The sequence below is a fragment of the Diadema setosum genome, chromosome 9 (assembly GCF_964275005.1).
Source record: "Diadema setosum chromosome 9, eeDiaSeto1, whole genome shotgun sequence".
In the NCBI taxonomy this organism is placed as follows: Eukaryota; Metazoa; Echinodermata; class Echinoidea; order Diadematoida; family Diadematidae; genus Diadema; species Diadema setosum.
Window position 1 is genome coordinate 21,427,242 of NC_092693.1, and position 24,437 is coordinate 21,451,678.

A 24,437-nucleotide genomic window follows, 5' to 3' on the forward strand; every position below is an offset into this window, starting at 1 on the left:
GAAACAACGCGCAGCTGCATGAGCGTTACCTGGGATAAGAAGTTGCTGGCTCTGATACTTATATATGCACACCTAGCAGCAGTTTGCTGCTGCAAAATCTTAAATAATGGCATATAATTGTATTCGACTGCATGGCACAGTAGAGCGACTTTTGAGCAGAAGTCTGGGACAAAGTGTCAAAGTGAAGCAGGTAAGCATTGTGGTAAGCTAGGTAGGTTAAACTGTAGTTCCAACGCCATTCAACAAATGTTCAATGTTCATCATTATTCATGCATGATGTAACCGGTGAAGTACGTAAATCGGACTTGTCTGGTTGGTTGGCGTTGCCTCAAAAAAAAAATAAAAAAAAATAAAAAGGCATTTTGCAAGTAAGAAATAGTTCCCAATAGTTCTAACGTTACAATGTATGATTATTGGCCACATACAAGACTGTAGTCGGTAGTCGCGTAGATTCACTGTGAGAAGATGGCGAGTGTTTACTGTTGGACTCCAGTTAGGCTAGTCTTGTTAGGACCCTACATGAAATGATTTCTGTGAAATGATAACCCATCAATCTGTCGTGTCAGTGTCAGTGTCACGAAGATTAGGATGTCATTGAAAATGTTTTTGTTCATGAAACGTTTGAAAGTCTGGCAATCTACTGTACTGGTGACAAGTAGGTTAGGAGTTCGAATTTAACTGTTAGGGGTCATGCACTGTTATGCACTTCACTTGTCAATGTAATGTAACTAATGACTCGCCCCACTACCCCCGGACATGGGTGCGTCATTTCCTTGTTTGGTCCGTCAAATTTGTGACCCAGGTGTTCGTCATTTTACCAGCTTTGTCCGTCAAATTTTTGACCGAGGGGTGCATCAAAATCCCATCATTGTCGGTCAAATTTTTGACCGAGGGGTGCGTCATGGTACGTCACTTGGCTATGGAAAATAACATGCATTATTCTGAACCGAGGGGTGCGTCACTTGGCTATGGAAAACTGCACGCATTTTTGCACGCTACCAGTACCGTATACACGTACCGCGAGTGAAATTACAGTGAGTGAGCGTTTTCCCGCGGCAAGTGAAAATCAAAGTCGGGAACCGTTTTGGAATAAGAGGGAAAATGCTTGCCAGAATCTGGCAAGCAAGTAATTTAAAAGCCACCCTTTCTCCTCACATTTTCTATCCAACAAACCCATGAAATCACGCGTACTTAATCTCAAACCAGGGACTGTTTAGCGATGTGACAATTTCAACCTTACTGTCGAACACTTCGTGCCTATTGCATATTGCGATGCAACACCAACACACATTGCTATCGAAGAAAGTTCGTTTATATTCCAATACAATGTGCGTCTAAATAATGTTCTGTGGTGACAAAGGCGATTTTTTGACAGTAAAAGAAGCGGCAGCAGAAGAAACTGCCTGCCGCATGCCACTTTCTGCTCGCGGGATTAGCCCGACGAGACGCGCGACGCTGTTAGTACGCTGTGCGAATCTCTGCGTAGGCCTACGTACCCACAGCGACTGGGCTGTGTATACTCGCGGGAATGCCGTGGCGTGGTGTGTACCTGCGCTGCAGTATGCATCCACCGGACTAGCAATGGCCGCTTACACACAGCGCATCTGCACACATGTGATTGTCATGTATGGATTGCATGCACAGATACATACTATAATGTACGGAATATCGTAGCATGCAGCAGTGTGATGTACGGTGAATGACGGTACGGTGTTTACAGGGCCAGAGGGTAAGGGAAACTTGCCGTAACTTTTACAAATTATGTTTACGAACCAAAAGAAAATGAAATTGCTTGAATAAAACGTACATGCAAAAATCGTTTCGGTATTTTCGGGGGTGCGTCAAATGTACCGAGGATGTCCGTCAAAAAAGTGACCGAGGTGTGCGTCACTTTCAATGTGTTGTCCGTCAAAAAAGTGACTGTGGTGTTCGTCACTTGCAGCGTTTTGTCCGTCAAAAAAGTGACTGTGGTGTCCGTCAAAAACCCCGTGTGGTCAGTCAAAAAATCACCATGACGCACCCATGTCCGGGGGTAGTGGGGTGCGTCATTACATTGACAAGTGCATTACACAGTTACACTCATTCACATATGGGGAGTCGTGCATGAGTGTGTGTGAGTGTGCAGCAATTATTAATAGAGACCCAACGTTAGATAGATCTATGCGACTTCTGTAGGTAGGCATCTGGCAATGTTTATGGCAATAATTTCACTGTTAATATTAAACCAAAGTTGATTTTGCAATGTCTTTAAGAAGCTGACTAAACATGTGCGTTTGCACACAGTCCTCATCCCTAGTGGTGGCTTTTCTCTTTTTGTCCCCGCCGAACGAGTTCGAGCAGGGGACTATGAAACGGGCTCCGTACGTGTGTGTGTCCGTGTGTCCGTCCGTCCGTCCGTGCGTCCGTGTGTCCGTCCGTGCGTCCGTCCGTGCGTCCGTGTGTGATCAAAATGTTCAAAATGCTACTCCTTCACCATTTCTAACCCGATTTTGATTCTGTTTGCTTTATATGATAGCACTACATGGGAGCTTTGAAACTTCTATAAAGAATTTCAGTTGTGACCTTTGACCTTAACCTTTGACCTATATTGTACATTTTGCTTCAAAATGCTACTCCTTCACCATTTCTAACCCGATTTTGATTCCGTTTGCTTTATATGATGGCACTAGGTGAGGGCTTCAAAACTTCTACACAGAATTTTGACCTTTGACTTCTTTGACCTTTGACCTTGATTTTTTGCCTATATTGTACATTGGCTACAAAATGCTACTCCTTCGCCATTTCTAACCCGATTTCGATTCCGTTTGCTTTATATGATGGCACTAGGTGAGGGCTTCAAAACTTCTACACAGAATTTTGACCTTTGACTTCTTTGACCTTTGACCTTGATTTTTGACCTAAATTGTACATTTTGCTACAAAATGCTACTCCTTCGCCATTTGTAACCCGATTTCAATTCCGTTTGCTTTAAGTGATGGCACTTGGTGAGGGCTTCAAAACTTCTACACAGAATTTTGACCTTTGACTTCTTTGACCTCTGACCTTGATTTTTGACCTGTATTGTACATTTTGCTATTAAATGCTACTCCTTCGCCATTTCTAACCCGATTTCGATTCCGTTTGCTTTATGTGATGGCACTAGGTGAGGGCTTCAAAACTTCTACACAGAATTTTGTCCTTTGACTTCTTTGACCTTTGACCTTGATTTTTTACCTATATTGTACATTGGCTACAAAATGCTACTCCTTCGCCATTTCTAACCCGATTTCGATTCCGTTTGCTTTATGTGATGGCACTAGGTGAGGGCTTCAAAACTTCTACATAGAATTTTGACCTTTGACTTCTTTGACCTTTGACCTTGATCTTTTTACCTATATTGTACATTTTGCTACTAAATGCTACTTCCGGCGGGGACATATATTACGCACCACGTAATTTCTACTTTTCCTTGTTGTATTTGTAATTGCTTTTCAATTTGCAGTTTCTCATTTGTTAAATCATCATAAGAATATTCCTGACTATTGACCAGAGTAATTCTCACAGTTGATGGCCGCAAACACTCCAGGAAAACTTGTGACCACTTTTGATTGTTCACTACACTGTGTTTCACATGTATGGTGCACTACTGCCTGGGTACTGCTTCTTCTTTGCAGCTGAGATTACTAAGCAGCAGTTCAGATGTCAACAGCAGTGTATGGAAGTTATCGAGTCTTATAACCAGGCTGAGGTTGGCCGCCAAACCACCTAAAGGCTTTGAGAAGTTCTTCCCAGATGCCAAGCAGGCAGCCAAAAAGCCCAAGACAGCCAAAGAAGCATGTAAATATCACGCCATTATTATAGTTACACAGTATTGTATCAATCATTGTGCCACTGTCAGAACTTAGTGTTCAGTGAGTTTATTCCTTTGTGTCATATGTAAGTCTGTGTGTGTGGTGAAAGGACAATGATACATTGTAAAAGCTGATGTTACGCCAAGTTTATTGCACACTAATAACCTTTCATATATGTACCAGTATGTTTGCAAGAATGCTGAATTATAAGAGGTGATGTACTAAATATAACACCCAAGGTTATACTTCCAATTTTCCTTTAAATCTTACCAACATTTAGTCAAATATGCTGTACAGCTGAGTTTAGTTCTTAATACTGCAAGCTCTACTACATGACAAAGCATGTACATGTATATTGTGCTTGTAGTGTTTTATCAAATTACACAAATCCTCATGTAGGCTCATCAAAGTCACTCCAACCAAATTTACTGAAACATTGCAAAAGTCCATATGATTGCAGTATATCTATTTTTCTTCTTGGTTTTGTTTTGTTTTGTTTTGTTTTGTTTTTTCAAGATGGAGTTTATTCAGATCTTATTTGGAGGTGTGTGATTTGTCAATCTAGGTTCCTGAAGTATATTAGCTATGTGCTGTAAAGGCCACTTTTGCTTTAGTGTTACTTATATATCTTTGAAAGATTCAGCTACTTTTCAGCCACTATTATTTTGGTTTCAGCATCCTCAGTGTTCCTCTAAGACCACTGAGGAATACTGCCCTGGCTATTCCATCTCTATAAAAAAAAAAAATATATATATATATATATTGAACATTTATGAGGTGATACCTGCTTGGGGGAGGGGGGGGGGGGGGACACATATGAATTGCCAAGCAATGAACATTACTCTAGTTTCTCCCAAATGATACTCTGGCCTTAAGTCATTGGTGAGAGAGAAACAGTTTTTTGAATATGATTCCTGATCATAAACCTTGTCATTTACATGCATATGATAAGGCTGTATGATGTAATAGTGTTATGGGTATTTCATCAGCCCCTAATGATACCTCACTTGCAGTCATAGAGACCCCCATTGCCATGACTCTTCCCCTAGATATTTCAAAGGATCTTATATAAATGTCGCCCCCCCCCCATTTTCACTGTTAATTGTCTGTATTCTTTTGCAATATAAAAATTATCTACTTAAGAGCATCATAATCCACATTACCATGACTTGTCATCATGATTTTATCAAAACATTGATTGAAACCTTGTTCCCATTGTTAAAAATGATTAGCGGAGTCTTCCAGACCGCCCCCAAGCAGGAGCAACGGCAAACAGGAGGACGAGAGCGGGGGTCGGGATGGCAACAAAGGGTTCGGTGAGGACCTCTGGAAGAGCCTCCTGTCGCAGAGCAAAGGAGGGGGCGGGGCGGGGGGCAACAGACCCCCCATAGACGAGAAGAACCGGCAGCAGCTCATGTTCAGCGTGGCCGTGACGATAGCTGGCGCTGTCGCCGTGGGTTACCTGATGATGGGTGGCTCGGCTGTGGAGATCACATGGAAGGACTTTGTCAATGACTACCTCACAGCTGGACAGGTAAAACTAAAATTACGGAGTCAGTCATCATTAAATCATAATGATGATGCGAAGTTGATTACACTTACTTTTCTAAGCTAACTAGGCCAATAACATATGCCATGGTAGTTTGTTTTGCATTGTGTTGTGTCCATCACTGTATCTGTATCTTCAAAATGCTTCTTCTCAACCACTTCTTGACTGTAGTAGTAGTAGTAGTAGTAGTAGTAGTAGTAGTAGTAGTAGTAGTAGTAGTAGTAGTAGTAGTAGTAGTAGACGTAGTAGGGCTATTATGAAGAGATTTTATGCCTCTGTACTGGGTAACAAATTTTATTAGCCATATGATATTCTGGAACTTCAGTGGAAATATGCTGTTTGGGGATTGTCTAATGCTTAATGCAGTACTGTGATTATGCATACATTTTTGTAGATTATGCATGTGCATAGAGATGTAGAGACATAGAATTCTTGTAGTATGCACTAAATAAATATGGTTTACTAATATTATTATCTTTATTATGTAACATACTCAAGAAATGTGAGCATGTTTTATTATTATCATCATTGCACTCTGCTATTTGCTCTTTGCAGGTTGAAAGAGTGGAGGTTGTGAACAAGAAGTTTGTGAGAGTTTGGCTGAAGACAGGTCACTCTAAAGGGGTAAGATATTCCATGCTGTATGCCTCTGTCACTCTTTACACCAAGCATTCGTGTCTTTTGCCTCCCATTTTTTCCATATGAATTCTAAGATGGGTTACAGTATTTGTATGGGAAGTATTCTGGTGTTTTATCTACATAATTCAGTGTAATAAAAGTTTATTAAAAAAAAAACTCATTTGCATATGTTTACCTTCTTTTTTTTTCACAGTGAATGAAAAATGAAACCTTGCAATAATCTTATGATCGGTGATGTTTTTAATCTATATACCAAAGACCAAAGACTCTAAAGAAACAGACCTCTTTTCCAAAGAGAGGTTATTATATTGTATGATAAAAAGGGCTATATGGCTTTTAAGGTGCTAGTTGTCTTTAAGCAGCTTTCCTTGTCTCCTGTTATTTATTGTCTTAGATAACAATTTTACTAAAATTAGGTATTTATTAGCATATGATCACATAGAAACAACAAACATCAGCTTCATTTTGCAGTTAATTGTATAGAAGTCTGCTTGAATTCCCTTTCACAATGTAAGAGTACTCATAGTATCTCTTGTTCACTTGCGATGCATTAAAGGATGCAGATATTAAAAACATGCTGTGACCTTTTGTGTAAGGACATATTATTCGGATGAGTTATCAGTAGAGCCATAACATGCCTATTCCCAAATTGTATGTTAACAACACCCCAGCAACCTTGCTTCATACCCTTGTCATTTGATGGCAGCTACCAACTTTAATAAACTCTTCTCCAAATTTTCATGACTGACAGCGCTACGTGTGGTTCAACATTGGAAGTGTGGACACCTTTGAGAGGAACCTGGAGGGAGCGCAGGCTAACCTGGGCATTGAACCACCAAACTACTTGTCTGTAGTCTACAGCTCAGAGAGCGATGGGTGAGTAGCTGTACTGGGCTTAGTGTATGGTGATGAACAGCACTGAAAAAAAAGGATAAGTACAAACCATTAGTGGTACTGTACAGAGTTGAATGCATAGGTGCTGTGTTGATCCAAAGGGTTAGTTCAGTGAACAGCAGAAACAAAGAAAAGAGAATGGAGGTAATATTATGTCATGATGAGGGGAAAATATTGTTCAGTGCTTTTCCACTTGTTATTCTCTTTTGATATACTGGTAGAATGCATGTAAAGTGAAAGTCTTGGATTTTACAGAAAATGACTTTTTATATGAAGTAGCTGCATTTTACCTGATCTCACTTCAGCTGTTTTGCTTTTACCCATTTGGTAACTGTTTCATGTTGATATGTCCATATGAAATTTAGTTGCATAATGAAGTGGCTTATGAAGGGAAATGCTCTCACAGTGTGCACACAGACGTGCACCTGCTTTACAACAGATTACATTTGTCTTTGCACTAGTGTATAGATATTAAGTGAAGAATTTGGAATGCTAAATAGTAAATGGATTAAAGGGAGGTCAGGGTATGCATTTGTGATTGATATTAAGTGCATTTCTTTATGATAACTGCATATGCAACAGGAGCATGACTCTGTCTTGCATGGATATTAGCATTTACAGTCTATAGTTTCAGTAATTACAAGTATTGTAGCGAAAGGTGAGATTCTCACTGTTGATTGGTTGTTGCCTAGCGGCTGATTTAAAAACTAATTATGTAAGCTTATGAGTTTTTATAGTTGGCACAGTTTTGTGAAAAAGATGGAGGGTCTCTAGGTAAGATGCAAATTGTGTTGTAGAGAACCAAAACACACAATAGTACAAGTTGCTAGTGTTATAAACATGTTCTTCATCCCCCCCCCCCCTTTGCAGGTCTTTCCTGATGAGTCTCATCCCCACAGCCCTCATGATTGGCTTCTTCCTCTACCTCTTCCGCAACAACCCTGCCACCGGAGGGCGGGCCGGGCGGGGCAAGGGGGGCATCTTTGGGTTCGGCGAATCCACGGCCAAGATCTTGAAGGAGGACGTCGGTGTGAGATTCAGGTCTGTCACATTGGCTTGTTTTGAAGGGGGAAATTACTTACAGAGAGAATGTCATGCCTTTTCATATCTGAAGTCTTTCTTTCAAATCTTCTGTGAGGAGTACCCAGTGGCTCTTATTTGCTTGACATTGCGGAGGTTCCAAACAGAGAAGGACCCATTGAAGCTGAGAGTAACGGCATACAATGCATGTGGCAACATATGTCATAATATTCTTTTTAAAAGCCCACTGTAATGTGAAGACTATTTTGCCTTATATTGTGAAGGGCTTGAAAGATGTGAAAAATGGACACGGCATAAAATTTTGATGTCAAATTCATGTTGCTGGGATTGTATAAAGTTTGATCTGCAAGTTTGTACAATCCAATGTTTATGTGGTGGCAGCTTGAGACATGGTGTGGTGTTATATGGAACCATTGACAGTGGAGGGCAGTATCTGCAGGATGATAATAAGCCAGTTTTCAGTTCAATAGCAATGATCTGCAATGACCCCCTACAAACTTATTCAAACATGGAGTATTGTAATCTTTTAGTTATATAAGCAGTTGAAATGTTCAGCCAAACAGAAAGTGGTAATTTACATGTTATACTGCATGAATGGCCTTTTTTTATGTGGTTGAAAGGAATTCACATTCACCCTTGCATTTCGATATGCAGTTATGTCACACATAAATATTTGTATATAGTTTTCAGGAAGACCTATCCAGTTTTTTTAATACCTCAGTTACAAGTCAGACAATTTTAAGAAAAGTTCTGCAATGACTATTATCTGCACATGCTCAGATTGCTACTGTGAACAGTTTATAATCAGAAAGGAGGCGAGGGTGAGGGGAGAGGGACAAGGTAAAGTAAAATTTTATCACACATCGGAGTAGACCCTGACTTCCCAGCACATACGAAAAAATGAGTATGAAGTTTAAAGGTTAACGTCTGTCCTGTTCTCACCACAGAGATGTGGCTGGTTGTGAAGAAGCAAAACTGGAAATCATGGAGTTTGTCAACTTCCTCAAGAACCCACAGAAGTATGCAGATTTGGGAGCCAAGATTCCCAAGGTAACTAAGCTGATAGTTGCATTTTGAATTTATGCATTTTTATGAATTACATGGAAAAGACCCACTGGTTATATTTGTGAGCTCAGTCTTATGAAAATGCATTCAGCTATCAGTAGCAATCATCTATTAGTAACTAACAGTGTCACAGATGATCATATGGGTATTAAAGTAAAATATTCTACAGTGATGAAGAAGTTGTATGCTGTTATACTGAGTCATAGATGGATGATACAAAACCACCTTTGATACATCAAGCTATTTCACTGTAAACTTTGCCTGTCTTACTCTTGTAGTGTTGATTGCCCTTTTAGCAGGGTGTCTGTCATGGATGCTTGTGTTTGGCACAGGGAAGTGAAACCTGGTGTATAATGTACAACTGTAATTCAGTGAGCAAATGTTTTAAAGTACCATGTGCGTATGTTGCTCCTCAGTCTGGCAACAACAAGTTTAGTTAGCAATTGTGATCTATCAAGTGGCTTAGTAGTTTTGATGTGACTTTTAGGTAGAAAATATGATAAATATCAACCAGATGTAACTCTGTGTTATCTATAAGTGATGGTCTGTAAGACCATGTTTGTTTCCAATGATTGCATTGCACTGCAGGATGACAGTCAATTAGATAGTGGAGTTTTTTTTTCTGTTTTTAAAAATTCCCTGTGTAACTGCAGCTTTGCTGCAATGGAAGCAGACCGTCTTAGCTGTTTTTCCTTTCAACATGACTTGGATATGATGTTGGTCTTTGTCATGTGCACATTACTGTAACACACTGAGCAGGCTTGCGTATATGTTTAGTTATAAAGAAAGTTCATATGATTTTTAAGAGCATCGCTGTCATCAGCAATTGGCAGAAGCATTGGTCTGCAAAGTGAGAATGTATGTTAAATGATGCCACCATCATTGCAAACATTCCATCATTTCTTTTCAAAACAGGGAGCCATCCTGTCAGGTCCACCAGGCACAGGGAAGACGCTACTCGCCAAGGCCACGGCGGGAGAAGCCAACGTGCCATTCATCACTGTCAACGGCTCGGAGTTCTTGGAGATGTTTGTTGGCGTGGGCCCATCGAGGGTAAGAAAAACCTGTCGTTATGCAGTGCAGTCGTGCTACTCTGCTGTGACTATGCTGTGAAAATCGAATCTGCCATTCACATTCTCCTGTGTACAGCGGTACTGCAGGCATCGTGTAAAGTTTTTCCTATTCATCACCATACTTTCCGACACAGTATTTTCTTGTGTGTAGGTTTTATGGCAGATGAATCAGAGATTACAGATATATATGTGTGGGTAGCAAATTTTTCCCAAAATTACCATGATGGGATGATGTTAAATCAATGCTGTCACATGGCAATGTCAAAAAAGTAAGAAATGAGAACTGTTCCAAGCTTACTCAGCATGCCTGTTTTCATGAAGTGACATGCCTCCAACCCCCTCCTCCCCCCCCCCCCCAAAAAAAAAAAAAAAAAAAAATCAGGCAAAAATTATATTCTTGTAGCATTCATGTTTGCAACACAATTTGACATTTCATGTAGAAGGTGGTGTAAGAGAACGGGAAGTCACTCTGAAAACAATTATACTTCAGTGGTGTGTTCAAAGTGATTGAATGTATTCACGAAATGATACAGCTTCTACCGAATACCTGAAGTTGTTAACTGTGAGGCTAAGTGATGCATTTGTCCGCTTCCTGGTAGAAAAGATGCCTGTCGTTGTTGTTGCTATCATGATTGCTTTTGTGTGCATCGGAATGGCAGCTTCAGCTCTGTGCCATTTTTTATACTCCTTACATTATTGGGATGTTCTTGTTTATATCATTTTGTTAACTATATGTTAATCCTTTTAGAAATGATGTTGTTATCTTTTTCCTCTACGTTTATTTTTTTCTGGGTGTTGTCTGTCCCTGATGTCCTGTTTGTCAGTTCGGCAAAAAAATGAATGCAGTTGTCATACAATGTATGAGGATATCAGGAATCCTTTCATTTTACAGAAATACAAATTTGACAAATATTGTTGCTTTTGGATCTTTGAATACCTTTTTTTTTCTTCAAAATATGCAGTTCATTAAAGTAGTAAATCTTTGGCTTCATATCATTGACTTGGTAATTGGCTATCAAAAGAATTAAACATCGCTTACACATTCAAATATTCCCATAACTCGTCTTGATATATTTCATGTAAATTCAATTTCCCTTTGCAATCCTAGGTGAGAGACATGTTTGCCATGGCGAGGAAGAATGCTCCATGCATCCTGTTTGTGGATGAGATCGATGCAGTGGGGAGGAAGAGGGGAAGGAGCAACTTTGGGGGACAGAGTGAGCAGGAGAACACCCTCAACCAGCTCCTGGTGGAGATGGATGGTGAGTGTTGAAGCGAGGACTATAGGGGGCACTGTTATAGCAACACAGGCAGTGCCATCTACTGCATACATGCACACCGTATATTTGGCTAGTCTAATTTTTTTTTGTGAATCAGGACTTCCGAACAATTTTGTGAGTGGTTAAATTCGCGATCGTGGAGTACAGTTATGAACAGAGAAATGTATGCGTGCACAACACATTCATGTCAAAGTCAGAGGTAATGCTTTTGCTTGTTAAATTCGCAAATAGCACCCAACTCACAAAATAAAAACCTTGCGATTTATATGGCGTATTCAGAAAGTTTGGCCAACTCTGCTCCAGTGGGTAGCACTATAATGGCAGCAGGAAGCTTTGTGAGGGAAGCATCTAACAAGGGAATGTAAGACATGTTGAGACCAGCTGAAACCATGTTGGCCAAGCTCTATGTATGAATGGCTCTCGGCACAATAACACATATCTACTTGGATTAAGCAAAAGTAGTGATAGTAACCACTTTGTTAACCATCTTCATGCTGTGCTGAGTTATCACCGTGCATTAGGGCAGATTGTGAATAAGAGAACTTAGTTCTGAGCTTCTCTTGTGCAGTTGTAGTAGGCTTGCCAAATGTCATGAATTGAATGTAATGCATCAAATATTTTTCATGTCTAGAGCATCGAACTCAACTGAGAGTGCATTGCCCAAACTCTGCCTAAAACAGATTCTTTCGGCAGACAACTAAAACAAACATCCTACAAAGCATATCACCCACTGACACTCACTCTATGAAATGTATACATTCCTCTACATTCAACACCACTTGGTTTTCTTCTTCTTTGATGTCCACTTCAATAGGCTTCAACACAACCACCAATGTCGTCGTTCTTGCCGGTACGAATCGTCCAGACATCCTAGACCCGGCCCTGCTGAGACCGGGACGGTTTGACAGACAAATCTATATCGGGGCACCAGACATCAAGGGCAGGTAAGGCCATCGCCTCATTGACACTTTGGGTGTCTCCTGTCACCAGAGTGATAGAAACAGGACTGTAACATACAGCATGTTTTATAAGTCACTTTGATAATAATGATATATCGTCTGTTGAGAATGAGAAGGGCTTTAAGTCTTCTCGAACACTATGGGTTTTGTGGTCACTTAACGCCCTTATCATTCTCAACCGACGATATCATGATTATAAAGCACATATCAATGAGAAAAAGACAGGAAAATTAATATCTGTATGCAATTTAAAGGAAGGTAGATTTAAAAACTGAGGATTATAAACATACATGTAAGAGAGAGAAGCAGACAAGGGGAGTTGAGAAGTGGCAAAACTGTTACATACAGTGCAGAGCCTTTAGAATCCACTGTCAAGTTAAAATACATTTTCAATAGACCCTCAAAACCATATACTGAATCAGCCTGCTTGAGAGGCTTAGGTAGCCTGTTCCCCCTGCAGCTGCCAGTCAGAGAGATCTTACTCCATGGAAATCTCTTGGTATTGAGGGGATGGCTAAAATAAGTCTTGACTGAAAGTGAAGGTTTCTTGCCGGGCAGTATTTTGTCAGTAGAAAATCCGTATGTATGCTTGTCCACATATTAGTTAAGGATTTATCTAAAGTATATGTTCATGTGCACCCTTCAGGGCGTCCATCTTCAAGGTACATCTGAAGCCACTGAAGACAGAGATTAACATGGAAGAGATGTCAAGGAAGTTAGCTGCCCTCACCCCTGGCTTTACTGGTAGGATGAAAATACTGTGAACATATCTCTCTCTCTCACTTTCACTGTCTAATTTTGTTGTTGTGCGTGTATATGCATCTGTTGTTACTCATCCATTTGCTTCTGATTTTGAATGTTCATAATATGTCATCATTGTTACCATTAAAATTGTTATGGCTCAGACCTCCCAACCATTCTGAATTTGGAGGAAAGAATCTGAATTTTTGACCATTCCCAGCTCTGTGTTTCAATAGGAGTTTCCTGTTTTTCTGAGAATTTTACAGCACATTCCCATGGGAACTGCTCATTTTTCTCCCAATTTTTGAGCCAAATCATCACCATTTTTCAGTCAGAAAAGTTGGGAGGTGTGTATGGTTGTAGCTGTTCCATCATCAGTGTAGTGGATACATTTTTAGTCTTTTTAGGTCAACTTATTTGCCTGTCTTGCTATCGCTTTTTTCATTGTCAGAATGCTAAGTTCAGTCTGAGATTTGAAGAGACCTGATGTGAAGTATTGAATTCAGTTGAGATCATCATCAGATTTAATGTCTTTTGGGTACATGCCTGCTATAAAAGAGATACCATGTTTATGCTTGGACAGGTGCTGATATTGCCAATGTGTGCAATGAGGCTGCACTGATAGCTGCCAGGCACGGCTTTGACAAGATCGAGTCATCGCACTTCGAGGCAGCCATAGAGAGAGTAGTAGCAGGTGAGTTTTCGTATGCAACTTCAGTTGATGGAAGTGAAATATTGATAGGAGATTTCAGAACAAAGGCCTGCCCATTCACAACCAGTTCAGAAAAACAGAAAGAAGAATGTTTGGATTTGACTTTTGGAGACTCGATATCAGTAGAATGCATATGTTTTATTTTATCTTGGACCACTTAATTTCTGAGACATTTGTATAATTCCAATGATAGTGATAAAGATGGAACAACTTAGAATTTTGGTATCTACTTAAACTACTTAAAGGCTCTAATGAACATCATGAGTATGCATTAGAATCTTTTATCAATATTCATGACATCTCATGAATGATATAGTTAATTAGGAGAGCCTCCCAACCTAGAGTAGCAAGAGGGATGGACAAAGTGACATTTTTGTGTTGTGCCTACACGTTTGTACATCACCAATGTTTGCTCTTTTGCTGTTTGTTTCAGTTAAAATGGTGGTGTTCTATACACATATGAGTGTCACCAAGGTAAATGTTGTCTCCACTTCACCAACACACATTTGAATAAATTTGTTTGTGAGATAATCTTCCATAAAGTGAATGTTTCCACGAAGTAAATGCCATCGTTCAAACTATAGTGTACACCAAATCCAGTGTCTGCTCAAGTACCTAGTATTTGAATTCTATGTTGTGCTGTGATGCAGGTCTGGAGAAGAAAACCCAGGTGCTGCAGCCTGAGGAGAAGAAGACGGTGGCGTACCATGAGGCGGGCCATGCTGTGTCCGGCTGGTTCCTGGAACACGCTGATCCCCTCCTCAAGGTGAGATCGGTGCAGATATTATGGGGAAACCCCATATAAATGAAATCATGTGGACCTGCAAATATATGTCTATATATCCGTTGCCTCATAAATGTACTACAAAATAGACCAGCTAAATACAGTCATGGAAAATCGTGACTGCTTATTACCATGTTCAAAGTGATACCTCCGATTGCCATTTAGCTTCATAGGATTTGTATTTGTGCACACGAAGAGCTGATACAAGAACCAAAGATGGCAGCATTCATGACTGCAATACTCAGATGAGAATTATTCATGCTCAGGTTGTGATTCTGTGCTGAATGGGTAATGTGATTTTGATTTCTTTTTTTTTTTTTGTGGGAGCACTTGGCTGCTGCCTATTATAAATAGGATGAGAATGTGTAAATGTTCAGTCACAAGTCACTCTTAGTGGCCACATCTTCAGAGATTTTGGCACATCTGTATCAGTTGGTACCAAAGAAATCATGCAAGCATTCAGTCATACCTCACTGGGCCCCATTTCATAAAAGATGTTAGGATGGCAACTCTTACTGGAATGTCATTTACTGTACTAATAGCCAATCAGGAAGCTGGCTTCTTATCATCCTTGTGACACTCCATTGCAGCAGGAGTTGCGATCGTAGTAAATCTCTATTAGATGGAGCCATAGTATAGCCTAGCACTTAACTTGCAGTTGGACCAGGCGCGAGAAACTGTTGCATATATTCACTTGATGTGATGTAAATATCTAAATATGTATGCCTAGGTCTTTTATAATTTTGTAAGTATAGCATGGAGGTATTTGCTAATTACAATCTTGATTCATATTTTATAGTTTTTAATTACTTTTATCACTGTAGTGTGTACTTCCTCATTTTGATGGCTACTTTAAAGTGTGTTCACATATTTCTTTTCTTTTTTTTCGAATACCAACCTGTTTAATTAGAATTGAGTGATAACAAGACCCATGTCACATTTGCTGTAGGTGTCGATCATTCCAAGGGGCAAGGGTCTGGGCTACGCCCAGTACCTCCCGAAGGAACACTTCCTCTTCACCAAGGAGCAGATGCTGGACAGGATGTGCATGACGCTCGGGGGTCGCGTCTCCGAGCAGATCTTCTTCGGCAAGATCACGACGGGGGCTCAGGACGACCTCAAGAAGGTCACCCAGATGGCGTATGCACAGGTTAGAGGTCATGCAAAATATTCTGTACTTAGTGATGCCCTTAGTGCTTAATTAGTCACATCCAAGTCTGTGGAAAAACAAACAAACAAACAAACCGCAAACAAACAAACGGGAAACTGACAAAAAAGTGTCATTTTTTTCATGTAAGGTTCAAGGAGCAGTAATTTGAGGTCACAGATAGTCTTTATCATTTACCAGGTAATTTTGAGCCATGTCTAGAAACTGGGTGCCTCTGATGACCCTTTAACCATGCAAATGGTATCCATTCTCAAAGATAACTTTTCTATACAAATAAGATAAGAAAAGGTATCTGTAGAACCTTGCAAAAGCCCTCCTTTGCTTTTACAAAACTCCCCCAGGACTTTGCATTTATCGGATAACATTTGTGTCTTCTGTTTTATTTCTGGCAGGTGGTCCAGTTTGGCATGAGCGACAAGGTCGGCAACGTCTCATTTGACATGCCGCAGCAGGGGGAGATGGTGCTGGAGAAGCCGTACAGTGAGCAGACAGCCCAGATGATTGACGAGGAGGTGCGCGCCATCATCCGGACAGCCTACGACAGGACCATGGCCCTTCTTGCCGACAAGAAAGAAAGCGTAGAAAAGGTGAGTGGCAGGTTTCAGCTGTTCATCTCATCTCAATCTCCCGAAGTAAACGGTGGTCGCTTCCCTCTTTTGGCAAGTCCTCTGAATTTCCATAGAATTAATATCAGAGTGGTAATGTTCATATCTTTTCAATTCCAAGTGCCTCATGGCGTGATGAGAGAACACTTCAAGTAGCTTACTTTTTACTTGTTTTTCATGAAACAGTTTATGCATCTGACTTACGGTCAAGGTTTTTTCTTGTAGTCAAATACAAATTAAGGACTATTGATTGTATCTCATGGTGTGTTTGAATGATATTTCAGGGCTGCACACTAACCCATTTTTTCTGCCGGTCCAACCTGTCTCTGTCAGACCGGTAAATGCCCCGTTTTACCATTTTTTACCGGTCCGAACAGAAAATTTACCAGTCAACAACGACAACCTGAAAAAACATTAAATGACTTGCAAACTCATTTTTTTTTTTTATGGACGTCCCCCCCCCCCCCCCACCCATGTACATTCTACAGATTAATATTTTTTTTGGAAAACTTGCATTATATATTGCACAAGAAATAAAAAAAAAATAGGAAAAAATAAAATGTTTGTTTGTGAATTACAGTGTAAAATGATAATGAACAAATTCAGATTGTGTCAAATGCGTTTGTGACATTTTCTAAACATCGGCGCACGAACTTGCTGCGTAACCTGCTCTTGGTGGTCAGTTGGATTGCGACGATTTAATGAATTATTTTAGCTGTGATATTTTCTGATGCACGCGCTACAAGGGGTTCTTTATTATTCTCCCGATAATCTATTCACATTTGTGCATGCGTTCTTGAAAGGTACACGACATGCAGGGTCGAATTCGCAATCCTTTTTTGCGCCCATTTCCACCTCAAATATTAGCGGGTTTGTGACAATTTCATATATTACTTCGGCTGTAATATTTTCTGATGCACGCGCCAAAAGGGGTTGAAAATGCGTCCTTTATTTTTTCCCGATAAACTCTTCGAATTTCGTAAGTGCGTTCTTAAAAGATGCACCACATGGCCGAATTCATGATACGTTTTGCGCCTATTTCTACCCCAAATATCAGCGGGATTGTGACGATTTCATAAATTACTTTTGCTGTAATCTTTTATGATGCACGCGCCAAAAGGGGTTGAAAATGTGTCCTTTATTTCTTCCCGATAAACTCTTCGAATTTCATAAGTGCGTTCTTGATGTTTCACACGGCCGAATTCATGATACTTTTTGCGCCTATTTCTACCTCAAATATCAGCGGCATTGTGGCGATTTCATGAATCACTTCGGATATAACTTTTTGTGATGCTCGCACCGGCTAGAATGGTTGATAATGCGTCCTTTATTTTTCTCCCACAATCTCTTCGCATTCCGTACATGCGTTCTTTAAAGGTATACCACACGGCCGAACTCACGATCCTTTTTGCGCCTATTTCTACCTCATTAATATCAGCGGGATTGCGATGATTTTATGAATTACTTCGGCTGTAATCTTTTATGATACACGCGCCAAATGAGGTTGAAAATGTGTCCTTTATTTTTCCCCGATAAACTCTTCGCGTTTCGTAAATACGTTCTTAAAAGATATACGACACGGCCAAAAATCATGATTCTTTTTACGCCTATTGTTTCCTCAAACTTCAACGGGACTGCGATGATTTTATGAATTATTATGCGGCTGTAATCTTTATGATGCACGGGCCAAAAGGGGTTGAAAATGTGTTCTGTATTTTTCTCCCAATAATCTCTTCGCATTTGGTACATGCGAATACGACACGGCCGAATCCACGATCCTTTTAGCGCCTATTTCTACATCAAAATAATATCAGCCGAATTGTGGCGATTTCATTAATTACTTCGGATGTAATCTTTTGTGATGCACGCACCAGCTATACTGGTTGAGAATGTGTTCTTTATTTTTCTCCCCATATAAATCTCTTCGCATTCCGTACATGCGCACTGCAAAAAGTCCGCTGTTAAATAGTGAACACCGAGCTGGTGTTAAATTTTCGGTGCTCATTTATGGTGTTAAATTAACACCCCCGGGTGTCATTTCCAAATTTTAAACTGTTTTTTGAAGAGTTTCTTAGTAACTGCACTTCTTGTTGATTTTTAATTTAAACAAGACGATCAAGAATTTTACATTAAAATACTAGATTTTTGAAAAAATGTGAAAATAATTTTACACCGAAGTAACACCAGCTGGTGTGGTCCCTTATTGAAGCTGGACGGGTGTTAAACCATTGATATTAACACCAACAAGTATCAAATCAACACCATGTGGTGTCATTTTTTAATTAACACCAGTACAGTGTCAAAATAACACCAGGTACAGTGTCAAATTAACACCACGAAGTGTCAGGTGAACACTTTTCAACACCATCACAGTGCATTTTTAACACCTGTGGGTGTGGTCCTTTATTGAAGTTTGATCGGTGTTAGATTTAACACCCGTGGTGTTAAATCTAACACCCATGTTTTTACAGTGCGGTCTTTAATGGTATATTTACTATACGACACGGCCGAATTCACGATCCTTTTGGCGCCTATTTCTACCTCAAATATCAGCGGGATTGCGATGATTTCATGTATGACTTCGGATGTAATCTTTTATGATGCACGCGCCAAAAGGGATTGAAAATGTGCCCTTTATTTTTCCCCGATAAACTCTTCGCATTTCGTAAATGCGTTCTTAAAAGATACACAACACGGCCAAAAATCATGATTCTTTTTACGCCTATTGTTTCCTCAAACATCAACGGGACTGCGATGATTTTATGAATTATTATTCGGCTGTAATCTTAATGATGCACGGGCCAAAAGGGGTTGAAAATGTGTTCTGTATTTTTCACCCAGTAAACACTTCGCATTGCGTACATATCTACGTCACGGCCGAATTCACGATCCTTTTAGCGCCTATTTCTACATCAAATATCAGCGGGATTGCGATATGTCATTAATTATTTCGTCTGTAATCTTTTGTGATACATGCACCAGAAGGGTTGAAAATGCGTTCTTTATTTTTCTCCGGATAATTTCTTCGCATCTGTGCATGCGTTTTCAAAATTATACACTGCATGCAGGGCCGAATTTGAGATTATTTTTGCGCTTATTATTGTTATCTCAAATTCCAAGGAGATTGCGAATTTTCATGAATTACTATTCAGCTGTAATCTATATGATGCAAACGCCAAAAGGGGTGAAAATGTGTCCTTTATTTTTCTCCCGCTAATCTTTTCCCATTTCGTACGTGCGTTCTTAAAAGGTATACGTCACGGCCGAATTCACGATCCTTTTTGCGCCTATTTCTACCTCAAATATCAGCGGGATTGTGGCGATTTCATGAATTACTTCAGATGTAATCTTTTGTAATGCACGCACCAGAAGGGTAAAATGTGTTTTTTATTTTTCTCCCGATAATCTTGTCGCATTTGTGCATGCGTGTTTGATAACCAACACGGCATGCAGGACTGAATTCAAGATCCTTTTTGCGCCCGTTATTTCCTCAAATTTCAAAGGGATTGCGTTGATTTCATGAATTGTTATTCTGCTGTAATCTTTTATGATGTACTCACCAAATGTGTCCTTTATTTTTTTTCTCTCTCCTCTATAATCTCTTCGCATTTCGTACATAAGCTTTTGAAAGATACGACGCTGCCGGTCGAATTCATGATCCTTTTTGGGACGATTTCTACCTCAAATATGTAAGCGGGACTGCGATGATTGTATGATTTTTTTTCTCCCTAGTATTATCTCTTCACATTTTGTGCATGCGTTCTTAAAAAGTACACGGAAGGGCCGATTTCGTGATCCTTTTTGCGCCTATCTTCATTATGAGACTATTCTGAAGGAATGAAAATATTCGTCTGTGAAATGACTGTGTAAAATGAAAATAAACGCAATCAGATCCATTTACTGAATCGTTGAATATCGAATGTCTTTTTACTTTTTCTAAAAATCAACACAAGTAAATTAGTTCTAACATAACTGCCACGCTGCTGCGAAGCCGGGATCGGATTGATCTTGCGTTAAAAAAATCATGAGCAAAATGACTCAGAAATGCGTGCGCTTCAATCAATGCTTCTTGTCTGGCATGACCGCCGATCGCAAGCAAACGAAAAGCAGTTACACTGTTCTATACATGCTGTGCATGTATTGCATTGCATGGCAGTGCGTGAACAGCGCCGAATGCGCAAGCGAGCGCGACTAACTGGTCGACTGCTAGTGCTCAAAACTAATATGTTTACTGTATATCATGTACAAATTGCACCGGTAGACATAAACGAAAACTTGCGTAAAACTTGTTGATCAGTGCGATATCTTGCCTTTTGTTTCTTCCTGATCGGGGCTGCTCTTTTTCTTTCTACTGACCCCACCAATGCTTTTTTCTTACTGGTCATGTCGGACCGGTAACTTGTGGATTTCCTGAAAAGTTACCGGTCCGACAGTGACTTTTACCGGTCTTTGACCGTCGGACCGGCGCCAGTGTGCAGCCCTGGATATTTATAAGTCAGAACATGTAATACCAGATTAAACATATTTTTATTGGTGAACATCCATAACAAAACGTTTGTGACATACATGTATTATCACAGTAGGCAGGATGCTATACACATAGGGGATATAAAGTAGTAATTGTCTCGTACGTTTGAATATATAGTTGGTGTGAGAAACTTTACCTGAAAGGATACCAGAAAAGAGCAAATACTGTATACAGCATATATTTAGTGAGTCCTAATTTTATGCATATCCGGACTTTCGACAATATTACGAGTGTTTAAATTTGTGATCATGGAGTACAGTAATGAGCAGAGAATGTATGTGTACATGTTGCATTCATGTTGGAATCTGAGTTAATATGTTTGCGTGCTGTTAAATTCACAAATGACACCCAACTTGTGAAATTTCGTGAAAATTAAAACCCTGTGAGATATGCAATAAGAGGAACACATTTTGCCTCCGTATTTGCTGGACAGGTTGCCCTGCGACTCTTAGAAAGAGAGGTTCTGAACAAGGATGACATGGTGGAACTTCTCGGCAAGCGACCGTTCATGGAGAAGACTACGTACGAGGAGTTTGTCGAGGGCACTGGCAGCCTGGAGGAGGACACCTCTCTCCCACCGGGGCTGGAGGGATGGAACGAGGACAGGAAAGACAAAGATGGACTCAAGGAGGACAAGAATCTGGGCGTGGCATAGCAGAGGGGTGCTTGGGGGAACCCCCAGCTCCGATAGAGGGGATCAGAAGTGGAGTGACTGTTGTATTCCGTGGTATGCACTTGTTTGAGAAGGAACAGTGCCTGGAGAGTGGATTCGAAGGAGGAAAAAGGAACTGCGTGGAGATGAGCGAAACATTAGTAATGCTCTGATGCGAAATCTGAGGTTCTGTCCAGAACAGGACCAATTTACCACTCCTAGTTGGGGTGATCAAGTTTAATTTGAAGACCAGATGGCTCTATGCACTGAACAAAGTTTATTCAGATGGGGGCTTTTATGCTTTCCTCTCTTGACCTTTGACACATACTATGTCGCTAAAGGTTGACATTATTCACAAATAACCAGGTGTCACAGTGTCAGAAGACTGTTGGTCCAAGAAGAGATATCATAGTGTTTCGTGCTCATCGACAACCGGGGCCACATTATTTTGTGGCACTTGTAAAGTCATGGGCTGGATTCTTTATGTGTCACAGCCAAATTTGTGCTGGTAATAGAGTTTCAACAAGATTAAGGGACTAGCGACTACTGGGAATCCTGTGTGAATTAGGCGTGAGGAGAAAAAGATGAACTGTGAATTGCATATCCTAGAAATTAAACACACATGTATGTGTTGTGTCATCTGCTTTTATTTATTTTCTCAATTGGAAGCACACAATGAAGTAATTGTTTTAATTTAACTATTTTTCTTTTGAGGGTCTTCTGTTGTGTTTACTTGTACTTCATTGACATCATCAATGAAATCTGATTGACTTTGCCATAAAGAACCTCAAATGGAGATATCCTCTGCTATAAAATTTAATGTTATGTGTGTGTGCACACTCAAGTTACCTGAATCTTCCACCAACAAACAGCCATTGTTAATGACAATTTTAGTCATGAGTAGTTTTTTTTTGAAGGGATGACTGTTTTCATGTCGTTGTCTGAGCAGAAAATTGTCTGCAATTATCGGTGAATTGTAATAAAAAAGAAATAAAATATCGTTTTGAGATGCAACTCTCAATATTGATGAATATTGTAACATACTTTGCGTTTGGTAACCAGTTGTTTTGTGTAGAATGTTTTATGAGAATTCTTGAGTCTCACAGGAAATGTGTTGCTGTACATTTAAGAACATAGCCAAGTGAGATGCTAAAGCATGAATATAGTTGTATGGGCAGTCAACCCCTTTGAACAACCTTTTGATGAAAGTGCAATTTCATTGTTTTGGCCATGCTGCCACAGTAGAAACTTTGTTATTGAGAGATCAGATATAACAAAACACTCTTTACTATAACAAGGAGATTTTGCAGGTCCCAACTCTTTAATATTTCTTTATTTTTATATCCTGATATACCAAGAAACCTGATACAACAAGGGGATTTTAGGTCCTCTTTATGATGAGATTCTCCTTAACTGCCTATTTTTCCTCTTTGTGCTTTTCCACAATTTTATGACTACTAGCCTTAGCACATGTCATCTGATGTTGCCCGGGTTGCATTTCATGCCCTGTACACTTGCATCAGCTTTCCCATTATTGCAAGCTTTCATGCTGTCATCATTTTAAGTTCATTAGGGCATCCCTGTAGGATCTGACATCAATTTTGCCCTTTCTGTAGAACAATCATGGCCTGCATTTTTATTCTGTGTTTTTCTCATCTGTTAAAAATAAGAGCATGCTACAGCCACTTGTAATATCCTCTGCCTCATGTGCTGCATGTTTCCCAAAGGGAGGTATCTGTTAATTCGTATCTGTGGGCAGGTCCAAGAATGTCATACCGTGTTTGCATTGGGGGGAACTTAACATGAAGCTCACATTTGCATGATCTAAGGCCTAATGATTGTTTGTAGTGCTTGCAGGCTGTACCAACTACATTGTAGCTTTTGTTTTAAATGGGCCTGGGGGAAGTTAACCCTTGTCGCGAACAATGGGCAACTCTGTTACGTTTATGAACTGGAAAACAAAAAAAAAAAAAAAGAGGAAAAAATAACCTCCCAATAATGGAACAGAATATTTTTTTTTCCTTTCCAATGCTACCATGTAAAAACATTAAAAAAATCAAAGAGGATTTGTACAATTTTGAAACTCAGGGCAGGCCTGTCGAATACAACATGCCGCAATTAGTAATTCATTGGATGGTGCAGTTCCAGTTGGATTGAAAGTTTGTCATGGAAGGGACCTTGTAATTTATCACGAGGATGGTGAAGAAAGGACATGTAGCAAATACTGTACAGAGGCAAAACCAATACGAGCATACCGCATTGTTGGTGGAGCATACAGGTGTTTTAAACTGGTATGCCCCATTTTTGAAGTGAAATATGACATTGGACATACAATGTCAGTAATTTGCCTAGTGCCAGCCACACTGGTAGAGCTCTATATGAATCTGTATGTCAAAAATAAAGTATGACTGTGATAAGATAAAACAAGAATTGGAGTGTCTTTGCTTTGCTTGTTTCAAAGTCCAGAGTGCTCGTTTCATAGGAGGCATACTTCTTATCCATTGTGTAGTCGATGTCAGAAAGGAGAGACTATTAAACCCCCTACGCTGGTCATTTCTCTAGAGTGGTCAGTATTTAAACTCCCTCACAGATGAAGAAGTATTGGTTGCGCAGCCACCATATTGACCTCCCCCAGTCATATATTTCACCATGCAGAACAGCCTTGGTTACCATAAAACTTGATACGATATCAACTCTTGCTGGAATGGCTGTTGTCATGGTAACAAGAAGAATCCTGATTGACTGTTACTATTGGAAGTTGCCATTCCAGCAGGAGTTGCCATCCTAACATCTTTTACGAAATAGGACCCCCATGGATTCCCATCTCACTGCACACATTGATTATCTTTCTGCCAGAGTTGATAAATTTCACCTTTCAACTACATGTACATACAATGTAGGTAAGAATTATGGGAAT

General features: G+C 39.9%; 1 protein-coding gene across 1 annotated transcript; it reads left to right on the forward strand.

The window, feature by feature from the left end:
* The first annotated feature begins 30 nt into the window (after positions 1-30).
* Positions 31-23,942, forward strand: LOC140233550 (mitochondrial inner membrane m-AAA protease component AFG3L2-like). The gene is made up of 16 exons (XM_072313673.1): positions 31-190; positions 3,654-3,816; positions 5,063-5,364; positions 5,935-6,003; positions 6,770-6,894; positions 7,783-7,953; positions 8,901-9,003; positions 9,934-10,071; positions 11,200-11,353; positions 12,186-12,315; positions 12,977-13,074; positions 13,655-13,765; positions 14,434-14,549; positions 15,517-15,717; positions 16,128-16,322; positions 21,302-23,942. The coding sequence occupies exons 1-16, from the start codon at positions 107-109 to the stop codon at positions 21,521-21,523; spliced, it is 2,382 nt and encodes a 793-aa protein (XP_072169774.1). The 5' UTR covers positions 31-106; the 3' UTR covers positions 21,524-23,942.
* The last annotated feature ends 495 nt before the right edge of the window (positions 23,943-24,437 follow it).